General features: G+C 41.0%; 1 protein-coding gene and 1 long non-coding RNA gene across 4 annotated transcripts in view; one reads left to right on the top strand and one right to left on the bottom strand.

Moving 5' to 3' along the window:
• LOC309614378 overlaps nt 1–12,819 on the top strand; it is a 477,476-nt gene that overhangs the window by 185,285 nt on the left and 279,372 nt on the right. The gene's annotated exons all lie outside the window — the stretch shown is intronic.
• PRKCB (protein kinase C beta) overlaps nt 1–12,819 on the bottom strand; it is a 311,912-nt gene that overhangs the window by 90,962 nt on the left and 208,131 nt on the right. For all 3 annotated transcript variants that reach the window (XM_082362498.1, XM_082362499.1, XM_082362500.1), the window contains exons 6-7: nt 3,473–3,629; nt 2,132–2,266 (exon numbers count right to left, since the gene is read on the bottom strand). In XM_082362498.1, coding sequence (XP_082218624.1) covers nt 2,132–2,266; nt 3,473–3,629 — 292 coding nt within the window. The remainder of the gene's footprint in view (nt 1–2,131; nt 2,267–3,472; nt 3,630–12,819) is intronic.

Here is a 12,819-nt window from a genome sequence, read left to right as displayed (position 1 = left end):
TAAATTGAGGCTGATCTATAAGAATGGACTATATGAAGCTACTAAAAATGATGTTGCCTAAGATTACTGAATGATAGGGAAAAGGGTTCATAATGCATTGTTAGGTGAAAAATGCACAACTGCCAAACAGTATGGACAGTAAGTTTTCATTTTTGTTTCATACACACACACAGGAAAAAAACTCTAAAAATGGTCAATAGTGATTATCTCTGGGCAATGGGATTCCAATAATATTTTGTTTGCTTATTTATATTTTTCTAATAATTATTCAATTAATAATAATGACTAACACTTACTGAGTGCTTACTATTTACCAGACACTGGGCACTTCACTTATATTAACTAATTTAATGTCACAACAATCCTATGACTTAATTACCACTATTATCTCCAAATGAGGAAAGAAGGCACAGAAAGGCAAAGTAACTTGCCCAGGGGTACACAGCTAGGAAGTGGTAGGACAGAAATTCTAACCCACGAAGTCTGATTCCAAAGCTTTAGTTATTTTTTGTGTGCGATAAGACCGAAACATGACTATTAGTAATAACAAAAGAAAGCTTAAAGAAATATGACTTTAAGGTAACAATGATTTAGGATAATCTGTTCAGCTGCAGAAATAAAAGAAAAGAATGAAATAGCAAAGGAAAAAAATAAAACCTTTAGAAACAGAAACACCATGATAAAAATGGAGAAATTAAGACCAAACATGTTAAAACACTTCCCTACAGAAAAGAGAAAAACACTTTCAGAATGACGTTTTCTTTTTTCTTTTCTTTTCTTTTCTTTTTTTTAAATCCAACAGCATGTCACTTGTTACACGAAGCCAGAGGACTTGGAAAGACTGAACATGGAAGTATGGACAAGGATTGACTAGGCAAGAGGTCCCTACAACTCTGCAACCAACGTGGACAGGTTAATTCTCTCTGTGCGGGACAGTTTCTCCCTAAATCTCCACATGGTCCATTCCCTCACCCCCATCAGGTCTCGGCTGTATGTCACCTCTTCAGAGAGTCCCTTCCTGAGCACGCTATTAAACCAGAATGTCACTGTCCCCCGGCAGTCCCTACCCCTGTTTCTTGCTTACTTTTCTCTATAGCATTCATCAGCATCAAACACTATTTTCTACTATTTTGTATCTCTAGTGACTAGAACGGAGTGGACACTCAATATATATTTGAATAAAAGCCTACAATAAATGCGGAGGAGAGACAAGGAAGTTGTAAGGAGGATGATGGAAAGGATGTGAGGGCCCAGTGATCCATTCTCTTTCTTGCTAAACCAGTTTGATTTTGATTGTCTTTCACTTGTAACTGAAAAAGCCCTGAGCAGGGACCATTCAGAAATGAGACAATTTCTCTTAAAGAGATAGGAGCACCCCTAATTACTACTTCTCCCAAAGTTCTAGTGCCAAGGTGGGCCATCTCTTCTGACTCCTTTACTCAGATAACTGGGAAAGAAACAGTTGCCAAAGAGGACTTATCCAGCCTCTTTGATGGGAATATTGGGGAAGGATTTTTTGCCATTAGAAGGGAATAAAGCAAAAATGTCAGAACAAAGGAGCTTTTGCAGCTGACTAAGACAGCAACCTTCCAGCACTTTTGTGACCAGGCTTAGTAAGCAGTCCCAATGAAGAAGCATCTTCTTAAGGAGTCAGAATCTGACAGTGGATTACACATATCTTCTGGGTAAAGTGTGAGAGCGCTTTTAGTGCCCATGGGGCCTGTCAAGCCATATAATTGTGTAAAGTGGGGCAGATGTAAAACAATAGGGACTGGTGAGGACTGTGGCAAATAGAAAATCCACATCCTGTCTAAAGGGGGTATTAACTATTCAACTGTCCTCATTTTTGCCCTCTAGGTCCAGATTTTTATGGGAAATTTCCTGATTTTGAAAATATTGGCAACTAATTCTTTTTTTTTCTTTCTTTTTTTTTGTCTTTTTTTCTTTTTTTTTTTTTTTTTTTTGCATGAGGACTAAATAAAACTATCTATGAGGCAGAGCCAATCTACCAGCTTTCACTTTGTGATTCTGCTTTAGTCTTTCACGTTTAGGAGAAAAAGGGAAACATACTTGCTCCCACATTTTGATGGACCAAGCTGTACTGTTGCTTTCAAAGAGAAATTTCCCTTACCAGCCATCAACACCAGCTTTCTGCAGTTCAGAAATCCCAAATGACAAAGATCCCATGAAGTCATTCCTACTGGTCAGATCCCAATCCCAGATCTCTACAGACAGTCTTCTGTCTTTGTCCGACTCTTTCAGCTGGCTGCAAAGAGAAAAAAAAAGAAGTCGGTGGTGGAGGTTATGGTGATTTCTCAAGCAGATGAAATGTACAAGAGGACAAAGCCTGAAGGTAGGAATTTTTAAGGATTACAGGCTGTTGTAAGAAACATATTCAGTTTCCATCCCAGGCAAGCTCCCCAGGGAGGTAGAGCTTTTCCTGTTTTACAGCCTGTGGTTTAAACAGGCGGAGGACCTAGGCCAGCTCTGACAGGGACAGTTCTAACTACTTCTGCTGCCTTATGTCCTAATAGGATCCATGATGTTCAGGAAATCCTATTGACACAGTCACTCTAAGAACTATAGATGTCAATCATATAATTGTGTGAGTGTTTGCACACATGCGGGTTGAGGATGAGGCTGAGGAAATGTATGAAGGAAAGAGTCTTGATGGTACCAGTCTAGGGGAAATCGTTCTAGGGCATGTCCTTGACTGAGGCTGAGCTAGGCCCCCAGTTTCGCCCTGAGAGGGGAAAGAAGGAACGAGGCACCACAAGGAATCATGCTTTTGGCCCATGGCCCTTGAAGTCAGACTGTCTGTCGCCGAATCCTGCTCCACCCTGTATTTGTTGTGGGACATTGGCCTGTGCTTTAATCTCTTTAAGCCCCGTTGGTAAAATGGGGATGAAATGACCAACGAAGCTAGATCACTTAATACAGTGCTTGTTATACATAGTATATGCTCAATAAATATCGGCTGATATATGTCATATTTGTTGGCCCAGATGCATCAAGAAGTGAACCCACATTCTTGGAGCACTAGCCAGGGAAAATCCTCCATGGCAGCTGGCAGAGAGCTCCCGGCAAGCTACAGGCCCAGCATTATCCACGCACCCAGCCCTAGAGAAGTCATCCCCACACCCTACAGGTTATGTCCCATGTTTGCCAAGACCCAGAGCTTCTCCCACAATTTGCCTTCACCTAGCAACACATCACACTATTTTCCATCCCACCCACTCTCCCACACCAGAGACATTCTCAGCACTGTATAAAAGAAAAATTCCAATTTTTACTTGGCTTGCAATGCAAAAATGCAGATGGAGGGAGGAAGGAAAGGAAGGAAGGAAGGAAGGAAGGTGGGAGGCAGGGAAGGAGCGAAGGAAAGAGAAGCTGGGAGAGGACCTCCCCAACCTCAGGTGGCCCACAACCCAACCTGCACCACGCAGGCTGGGCTACAATGATTTTAACTTACAATCTAAATGTCTCGTTCCACTCAGGGTTGAGGGAGCACTTGATGGTTTTGGTCTTCTGCTTGCTCTCACTCTTGGGATCAGGAATCAGTTTCAGTTTCACGTAAGGATCTGACAAGCCATTAGGGTCCATAGGTACAAGGTTTTTAGCATCTCTTACTAAAAACAGAAAAAGCAGTTTTAGCATTAATAGCCCCAGAATATTTAAGCACCAGCTACTGATGGTTGTAGAACCTGTGAAAAGATCATTGACATCACACTTACTTAATGGGAATTTTCATTTATTAACATCAACAGCTAAGAAGCGTACAAAGTGAGATAAACTGAAAAGATGTAGACTCTGCTCTATATTGGTTTAAAATTGATTTCTGACTTTCATACTGCTCTCCCCACTCTGCCCCTTAGATTAACTGTAAGTTCTCTAATCTTATTTTCCAAAAAGTCTACAAGAAAGATTGGCTTCTTCCATCTAGCATAATGCTTCCAAGGTTCATACACATTGTACTTCATTTATGACTGAATAATATCCGCTTGTATGGATATATCAAATTTTGTTTATCCATTCAACAGTTGATCAATATTTGGGCCATTCCCACCTTTTGGCTATTGTGAATAGTGCTGCTATGAACATGTGTATACTCTGACACAAAAGGTCACATATTCTATGATTCCATTTATATAAAACATCCAGAACAGGTAAATCCAAAGAGACAGCAGACTAGTGGCTGCCAGGAGCTGGTGGTAGGTGGAATGGGGAGTTACTACCTAATGGTTATGGGGTTTCCTTTACAGGTGACAAAATTCCTTGGAACTAGATAGAAATGATGGTTGCACAACACTGTTAATGTACTAAATGCCAGTGAATTGTACACTTTAAAATGGTTAATGGTTAATTTTATGTTATGTGCATTTTACCTGAATTCAAAAAGAAAAAGCTAAAAGACAAAGAGTTGCCCTCTAAACCAAAGTGCAACTATTTTCCATGTAGCACCCATAACCAGTACCCAGACAGCCCACAGAGAGAAAAAGAGCAGCTTTACCATTAGGCTCCACCCTCAACCAAGAACACCCTGGGTAAAGGAGGCTTAGAGAGGGGAAAGGAAGCAGAGGTCGGCAGTGCAGATGCAACTGGGAATAGGGAAGATAAGGTAGAATAAGACATCAACCTGGAGAAATGGGAAGAAGTTAATTAGGAGTCAGATCAAAACCAGCAATGTAGACAGCCAAGGGAAGTAATGTATTAGCAGACTCAATCAAACTATCTGCTAGGGGCTTCCCTGGTGGCGCAGTGGTTGAGAGTCTGCCTGCTAATGCAGGGGACACGGGTTCGAGCCCTGGTCTGGGAAGATCCCACATGCCGCGGAGCAACTGGGCCCGTGAGCCACAACTACTGAGCCTGTGTGTCTGGAGCCTGTGCTCCGCAACAAGAGAGGCCACGATAGTGACAGGCCCGCACACCACGATGAAGAGTGGCCCCCGCTTGCCGCAGCTGGAGAAAGCCCTCGCACAGAAACGAAGACCCAACACAGCGAAAAATAAATAAATAAAAAATAAATAAATTAATTTAAAAAAAAACTATCTGCTAGAAGGCTAATAAATAATGACTCCTACCAGGAATGCAAAGATGGTTCAACCTTAGAAATCTATTATTAAAATATTCATCATATTTATAGGTCATAGGAGAAAACCATAGGATCATTGCAATTAGCTAGAAATAACAGGAAATTTTCTTCACAGGATAAAGGATATCTGAAATAATAGACACCAAAGTTAACGATAAATGCAATCCCATTAAAGTCAGGAATAAGACAAAGATACCCATTACCACAGCCATCATTCAACATCTTTTCTAAGTATTTCATAAGTGTAATAAGATAACAGAAACAGAAATGTAGGGGTAAAGCATCCCCCATTCCCTGCAACCTTTGCTTCCACCCCCATCACCTCCTCCCTGGTGCTTATCATCCAGCAATTACACTACTTTCTTAAACTCAGTTTCATGTACCCCACGATCTTATGCCACTTCCCATTTTCCAGTTCATTAACGCTAGTACCCCACTGCTACAGGCCTTTCATCACCAATCAGTCTATTGAGCACAATATATTTTCTCTTTCTCCCCATTCCCTCTTGCCTTTACTCCATTCACCTCCAGTTTAGAGTTTTGGGTGCATTATAATCACTCCCTGAAATTACTCTCAACTCCCTTACTCCTCTTTCTTTCCATCTTATCTGACAAACACAGCCTTAGTTAAATTCAAATATTTTCCCTTTATTTTCCTACATGCAAGCAGCTAACCACTGCTAGGGATGGGAGTCAGGGGAGGCTGACTTGCCTAAAATCATATAGCTAGTCAAGGGTTGAGACTGAATAAATGAAATGAGGAAAGGGCTGGGTGGACTGTCTGAGGAGTGACAAGGGACCCCGGGACGCAAGTTGTAACTTACTCTGCATTGACACTGTTCTGCACTCTAGTATGTGGCCCTTTCTTCCATTTATCCACAGGTTGAATTCATGTTCCATCTCAGCTTGCAAGTTGTATCTCATTTTTGCACCAAAAGCAAGAATTTTTCCTCTTTGATTTGGTTAAGCTCCATAAGCAGGTCCCTAATGTGTTAGGCATTCTGCTAGGTACTGGTGACAGGGGGGCCAACATAAGATGTTGATCCTGTCCCCAAGGAATATATAAAACCAGATTTATTCAAAGTATAGTTGATTTCTAATGAGACAGTAGCCAGGTCATATAGTGTAGTAGATACAGGGCTATAACATGCCAGGGTCTGCATCTTGCCTAGCAGGTATTTCACATTTTTAAACCTCAAATTCTTGATCAGTGAAATGGAGATAATACATACCTCATTGGGTTATTATAAGAGTACAGTCAGACAAGGAATATACATGTTTAGCACAGAACCTGGTATCTAGGGAATAGTCAATAAATGCTAGCTATATTATTGCTATTTCATTGTTATTAAAATTCATATTCAGTGCCCCTTTTACCACATTTGTCTATTTTTATTATGAAGACAACCATTTCCAAACAGACTGATATTAAACAGAACCACTTGTGGTTTTCCCTCTTGAGAATAATGCATCCGACTTTTCCGTTTGAACCCTTCTAGAGGAATGCTTCTCAACCCTTAGCGTGGATGAGCGTCACCCGGAGGACTTGTGAGACACGTATTCCTGGGACCCGCTCCCACAGATAGATTCTGATTCCGTAAGTCTGGAGTGACATCTGCTCATTTGTTTCTCTAACAAGTTCCCAGGTGACGCTGACGCTGCTAGACCACAGAGCACACATTAGGTGAAACTTTCCAAGATGATATAATTTCTTAATATCCCCATGCATTTCCCCCATGGAATACAATCTCCAACTGTTACTTTCATTTATTGAGCCTTCCAAGGAAAACAGCATGTGCCAGTTTCTAGGCTGGGATCTTGGAACGACACATATATCACTCTAGGGAGTTGCATAAAAACATGGTTGGAGACGCTCTGAAGTGCGAGAAAGTTGTCTGTCTGGTTGATTGGCAACACATATGCAAGTGGAAATAGCTCGTCTTTCTTCAAAGACCACACTCCCTCCCCTGTCTTATGAACTGACACCACAGGACAATCACCAGGACATCCCTCTATTGTAAGTTTGCAACCTCACAGCTCTTTCAGAGTGCTCTTTGCAGGACAAGTGTATGTTGTATTCTTGAGCCAATCTCATAACTAATGGTTTAAGAATGACCTCTCCCTGGGCATCTACTTCCCCTGAACCAAACATTCCTAACTGAGGCATGACTCCATCTTTCCCCCAACCCTTATAGAACCCTTTCTTCTACTTCTGTCCTTTTGGGTCTCTCCTCTACCAAAGGGGCCAAAAATTTCTGTGGAAAGGTACGGAACAGAATTGATTCTGGGACTGTTGGCATGCATATCTCCAAGAGCTCTGGCTCCTAAAGCCATTGTATCATGAGCAGTTGACAGTAGCTGCAGGCTAAGATCCAAAGGCCTGTCCCTCCTGAAGCTTTTCAAAGTACAGTCATGTTTCCCAGCAGCAAGAGAGCTGCATATGTATCAAGAAAGCAAATCTCTCTAGACCACACTTGGCGAGACTGACTTTGATTTTTCTTGATAAATGTTTCTTTACTATCTTTGTTGAAATTCAGCCAGCCCAGATGGTACAAAATGCTTCACACAAAGCAGAAATAGCAACCTTCCCCCCCTGGTGGAAGTCTGCTAAGTGCACAGGAGAAAAGTGTCCCAATCAAGAGAACATTGCTTGCCTTGGAAGTGAAGCTGGCTGGGGGGTAAGATCTGGCTGTTTCCATCAAAGGGCCTTCAGAGCAAATGAGGCCTCTGCATTCTGGTGCAAGTTACCTAACACAGTGCTGAATCCATAAAAGATAGCACTACTGTTAACTATTTTCCTAAGAATCGTTCTTCACCAAGAACTTTCCTAGTCTTTTTTTTTGAACCAACTATTGGAAAGTCTGAATAACTGTGTTGCTTTATAGCCATTATCCTACACTGTGTGAACCAGGAGCTTCTCTTTATTAACTCCTTTTGAAGGTACTTTCTTCAACATCACGAGCCCTCATTTGTCCTCACTACATGTCCTCAGAACAGTTATTCAAAGCAACACCCACCAACATTAAGTTATGTTTGAGGATGTTTGCAATGACAAAAAGTAGGAAATAATCTGAGTGCCCATCAACAGGGGAAGGGGTAAATAATCTAGAGCATATTCACCCTGTGAAATACTATGTAGATGTCAATAACACTGGGCTATCTACATGCACTAACATGTTGAAGAAAATAGCAAGATGAAGATAGACAATTACAGTATAATGCTTCTTTATTTAAGAAAAAGGTCCGAGGACATCAGTGGTTCAGTTGATGAACTCTGGATCGGGACTGTGAATTAGATAATAGCATTGGGTCAATGTTACATTTCCTGAGTTGGATAACTGTACATATGCAAGAGAATGTCCTTGTTCTTGGGAAATACACACTGAAGTATTTAGGGGCAAATGAGAACCACGACTCCAACCTATCCTCAGATGGCTCGGAAAAAATATACACACATATAAAAATATTTAATAGAGAGAATGATAAACCAAATGTAGCAAGATATGAACAAGTGGTAGATCGGGTAAAGAGCATACAGATATTCCTTGTACTGTTCTTGCAACTTTTCTGTAACTTTGAGATTATGTCAAAATAAAAAGTTTTGGGGCTTCCCTGGTGGTGCAGTGGTTGAGAGTCCGCCCGCCAATGCAGGGGACACGGGTTCGAGCCCTGGTCTGGGAAGATCCCACATGCCGTGGAGCTACTGGGCCCGTGAGCCACAACTACTGAGCCTGCGCGTCTGGAGCCTGTGCTCCGCAACAAGAGAGGCCGCGATAGTGAGAGGCCCGTGCACCGCGATGAAGAGTGGCCCCCGCTTGCCACAACTAGAGAAAGCCCTTGCACAGAAACGAAGAGCCAACACAGCCAAAAATAAATAAATTAATTAATTACTTAAAAAAAAAATGTACTTAAAAAAAATTTTTTTAAAAATAAATAAAAAATAAAAAGTTTTAATAAACAAGGCCCTCCAAATCTTCAAGAGACAAGTACAATAAAATAAATTTTCTACAAGGTCATATATCAGTGTAAATATATAGAAAAGAGTCTGGAGGGATAAACCCAAAATTGGCTTGAAGTAACGGTTACATCTGTGGAAGAGGTAAAGGAATCTGGTTTGGGGGTTGTGGGCAAAAGAGACTTTAGCCTTAACTGTCATATTCTGAATTTATTACAAAGAGAATTTATTCTTGTATTAACTGTGTTATTAAAACTTAGTTTAAAAAACAATTCAGTTGTGGTGCATCTACAGCCTCCAAGAATCCATTGTTCTGGCCTTCAGAGACCCTCACCCTGTTCCCCAGAGACTTTTTAGAGCAATTAGATCTGCAAAGATCATGGTTTGAATCCCTGAGCCCTTGGTGAACAATGCACAGACCCAGAATGACCTCATTAAGATCAGCTGGATGCCCCCAGCACCTATCCCAGGATCAAAGCAGGGTTGGAGGAAAGAGACTAAACAGGTGAAAAATTTCAGAACTATCCACCTATTTTAGCTCTCCTGCTCTGCACCCCCCCTCCTTCCATTCCAGTGACCTCCTGATGGACGACCTTTGGTTCACTGGACCTTTGGTTAACCCCAAATCCCTCTACACTGCCCTGCTACACCTTCTTAAGTTGGAAGCTTCTTCAGCCCTCTACTCCTAGATCCGCATCCTTTTGATTCCTGTTCACTTATTACTTCTTCTAACCTCAAGGTTCTCTGATGCTACAGCTTTTGGGAGCCATGGATCCATCAGAATCCCCTTCCAGTCATCTTAACTGGCCATCCCTGGCCTCATCTGATGGAATCTGATTACAGAGTAAGCAAAGCTGGGGTCTTTGGGCAGCCCACATGCAGCATCTAAGGCATCCCAAGCACATCATGGCCAAAGGTTCCTAGAACAGCTGGCTTCCCGTCACTGCTGGCAATGGTACAGTTATCACACATCCATTTATTTCTGTTGAGACAGACTTCCAGCTGGGACCGTCACAGTGTGTGTCTGGAAGAGAGCCTGTCAAGCCAAGGCAAGTGAAACGATGATGGGGGAGCTAATGCAGGTGAATCAGGAACCAAATTAGCAATAGTTAGACTCGAGTCACACACACCTTCAGGTCTGAATCCTGCCTCTGCCTTTACTCTCACTTACTGGGTGCCCGTAGTAAAAAGACTTCTCTGAGCCTGAGCTCCCCTGTCTCCGAAATGCTGATAAAGTCACATACAACTCAAAGGGATGTGTGATAATTATAGGATGGCCATCCATGCCAGTTTACCCAGAACAGCCTCAGTCTCTATCTATTGTCCTTTTACTCTTAAGAGAGTCCAGTTCGGACAATAAATTATATGGTTCCCCTAATTATAGAGGATAATGGTGTTGAAGTATAGTGTAAAGCACATGGCAGAGGTTCAACAAATGTTGATTTCCTTTCTCCTTTGAGAGAATTTAGATCAAATTATATAACTATTAAGATCCATTTCAAGGTTAAAAGAGCATCTCTCCAATGTGATTTTCATATAAATGAACCTAGAGGAGGTAGTCAGAGAATGACAGATGATCTGAAACCAAATGTGATAGATCCCTTCCTTCTTATATTATGGCTTCCTCTCCATCCCAATCCAGCCACCTGGAGTCTCACCTGGAATGGCTCTTCCTCTGAACTCCCCAATAACCTTTTATCCTTTTAATCCCCTGCTCCCTTTACACCAATTTTTTTTTTTTAACCTCATCAAACCCTCAGATCCCTCAACTCTTTCCTTTCCTCTGGTCCATCAGTGGGTGCCTGAGTTATTACTTTTTTCCTAACCCTACCAATATGGAAAGCCCTCCAATCACTTCTGGCCACAGGCTTAAATATTTTGTCTTTTCAACAACATCCTGTCTGCATACCTCAGACCATCAGTGATATATGGCTTAGAGAGTGCCCCTGGAGAAAGTGGGGGCTTGATGCATGACCCACTCAGGGTCTCCAACCACAGCTTGGCCCTCCACACCACCTGTCAACCCTACTAGGTGTGCCTAGTCAACCCCCCTCTCATTCTCGACAGAAGCAATTTCAAGACCTCATCATTTTAAGGTTCCCACCTGATTCCCGCTCCATCTTGTTCATCTGAAGATCTTCTGTATTATGTTTGTGTCATGAATTTCTAGTTCTATTATGTTTTCATCAGAAAATGTGGGCTGAGCCACTTCTGGGGCATTTTGTGAAGAATTTAATAAGGTTTGCATTGCAAGCTAACATATCACCAATTTTGTGCATACTAGGGAAAAAGGTATTTCTCTTATGGAAGGGTTCAGGCTTCAAGATAGAGGTATTTGACACTCACTTTAATTATATTATTTAAGTTATCTATATCCATATTCTTTTTATCTGTTTTATCTGTCAAAGACTGACAAAGTATGTTTTAAAACCCTCCTGTGATGGTATTTCTATAAATTCCTCCTTTCATTTCTAGCAGTTTTTGCTTTTATGTATTTTGACCCTGTGTTACTTGAGATTCATGACTATTTTTTGGTCTTGGATTTTATGTTTCATTCTTTAAAAATTCTTTTTATGCAGTTTATTATTTGTTTGTCTTGAACTCTACTCTCAATATAGGTGTTTTTCCATTTAGCTGGTCTTTTCTCCAGGAACATCTGATTCCATTTACCTGTGGATCAATGCTGTTTGTCCTCTACATCTTTTTTTTTTTTTCATGATTGTAGTCATTTCTTTGTCCCTTTTCCCTGCCACCTGGAAGTACTCCTTAAGCTTGTTTCCATATTACTGATTATATTTTCTGCAGTCGGCATTCCTCTATTTACTGTTTCTATGCATTTTAATTTACTTTATTTTTTACATTACTTTTTATTATCATAACATGAGATCCTTCTTGCTTACACCTTCCCCGGAGCCAGCTCCTCTTTCACCTCAGTCTATTGCCTTACCTTCTGTCCTCCCCTGCTCTCAGTCTCTCTCTCTCTTCCTCTCTCCCTCCCACCCTCCTTTCCTCTCCTTATCTTTTATCTGTTTATTTTCTGCCTATGGCATTTAATTTTTTAAATTAAATACAGCATACAGTAATACTGACTTTTTTTATTTTGGTGTATAGTTTTCTGAATTTTAACACATGTATAGATTCATGTAACCACCACACTACCAGGACACAGAACAATTCTATCATTCCAGAAAAAATCCCTTGTGCTGCCGCTTCATAGTTACAAACTCCCCCCTCCCTCAGTCCCTAGCAATCGATGATCTATTTCTCATTTACTACAGTTTTATCTTTTTAAGAATGGTATATCCATGGAATCATACAGTATGAAACCTTCTGAGATTGGCTTCTCTAACTCAGCAAAATTCCTTTGAGAGTGAGCCAAGTTGTATGTATGAATAGTTAATTCCCTTCTACTGATGAGGAATATTCCACTGTATGGATGTACCACAGTTAGTTTATCCATTCACCTGTTCAAGGACATTTGAGTGGTCTCTAGTTTTTGTTGATTATGATAGAGCTGTGCAACTATTCATATGTTTTTGTGTGAACATAAAGTTTCATTTCTCTAGGGTAAATTCCTAGGAGTCAGATCATTAAGTCATATGGTAAGTGTATGTATACATACATACATACATATATATACGTCAAAAGGTTTTCCAGAGTGACTGTACCATTCTGCATTCCCACTAGCCATGAATGAAAGCTCCTCTCACTCTGCATCCTGCCAGCACACTGTATTCACAGTATTTATTATCGTTATCATTTTAGCCATTCT

This window comes from Balaenoptera borealis, assembly GCF_965194805.1.
Source record: "Balaenoptera borealis genome assembly, chromosome: 16".
Lineage (NCBI taxonomy): Eukaryota > Metazoa > Chordata > Mammalia > Artiodactyla > Balaenopteridae > Balaenoptera > Balaenoptera borealis.
Note: the sequence above shows the minus strand (reverse complement) of the source record. Positions and strands in the feature narration are given on the sequence as shown.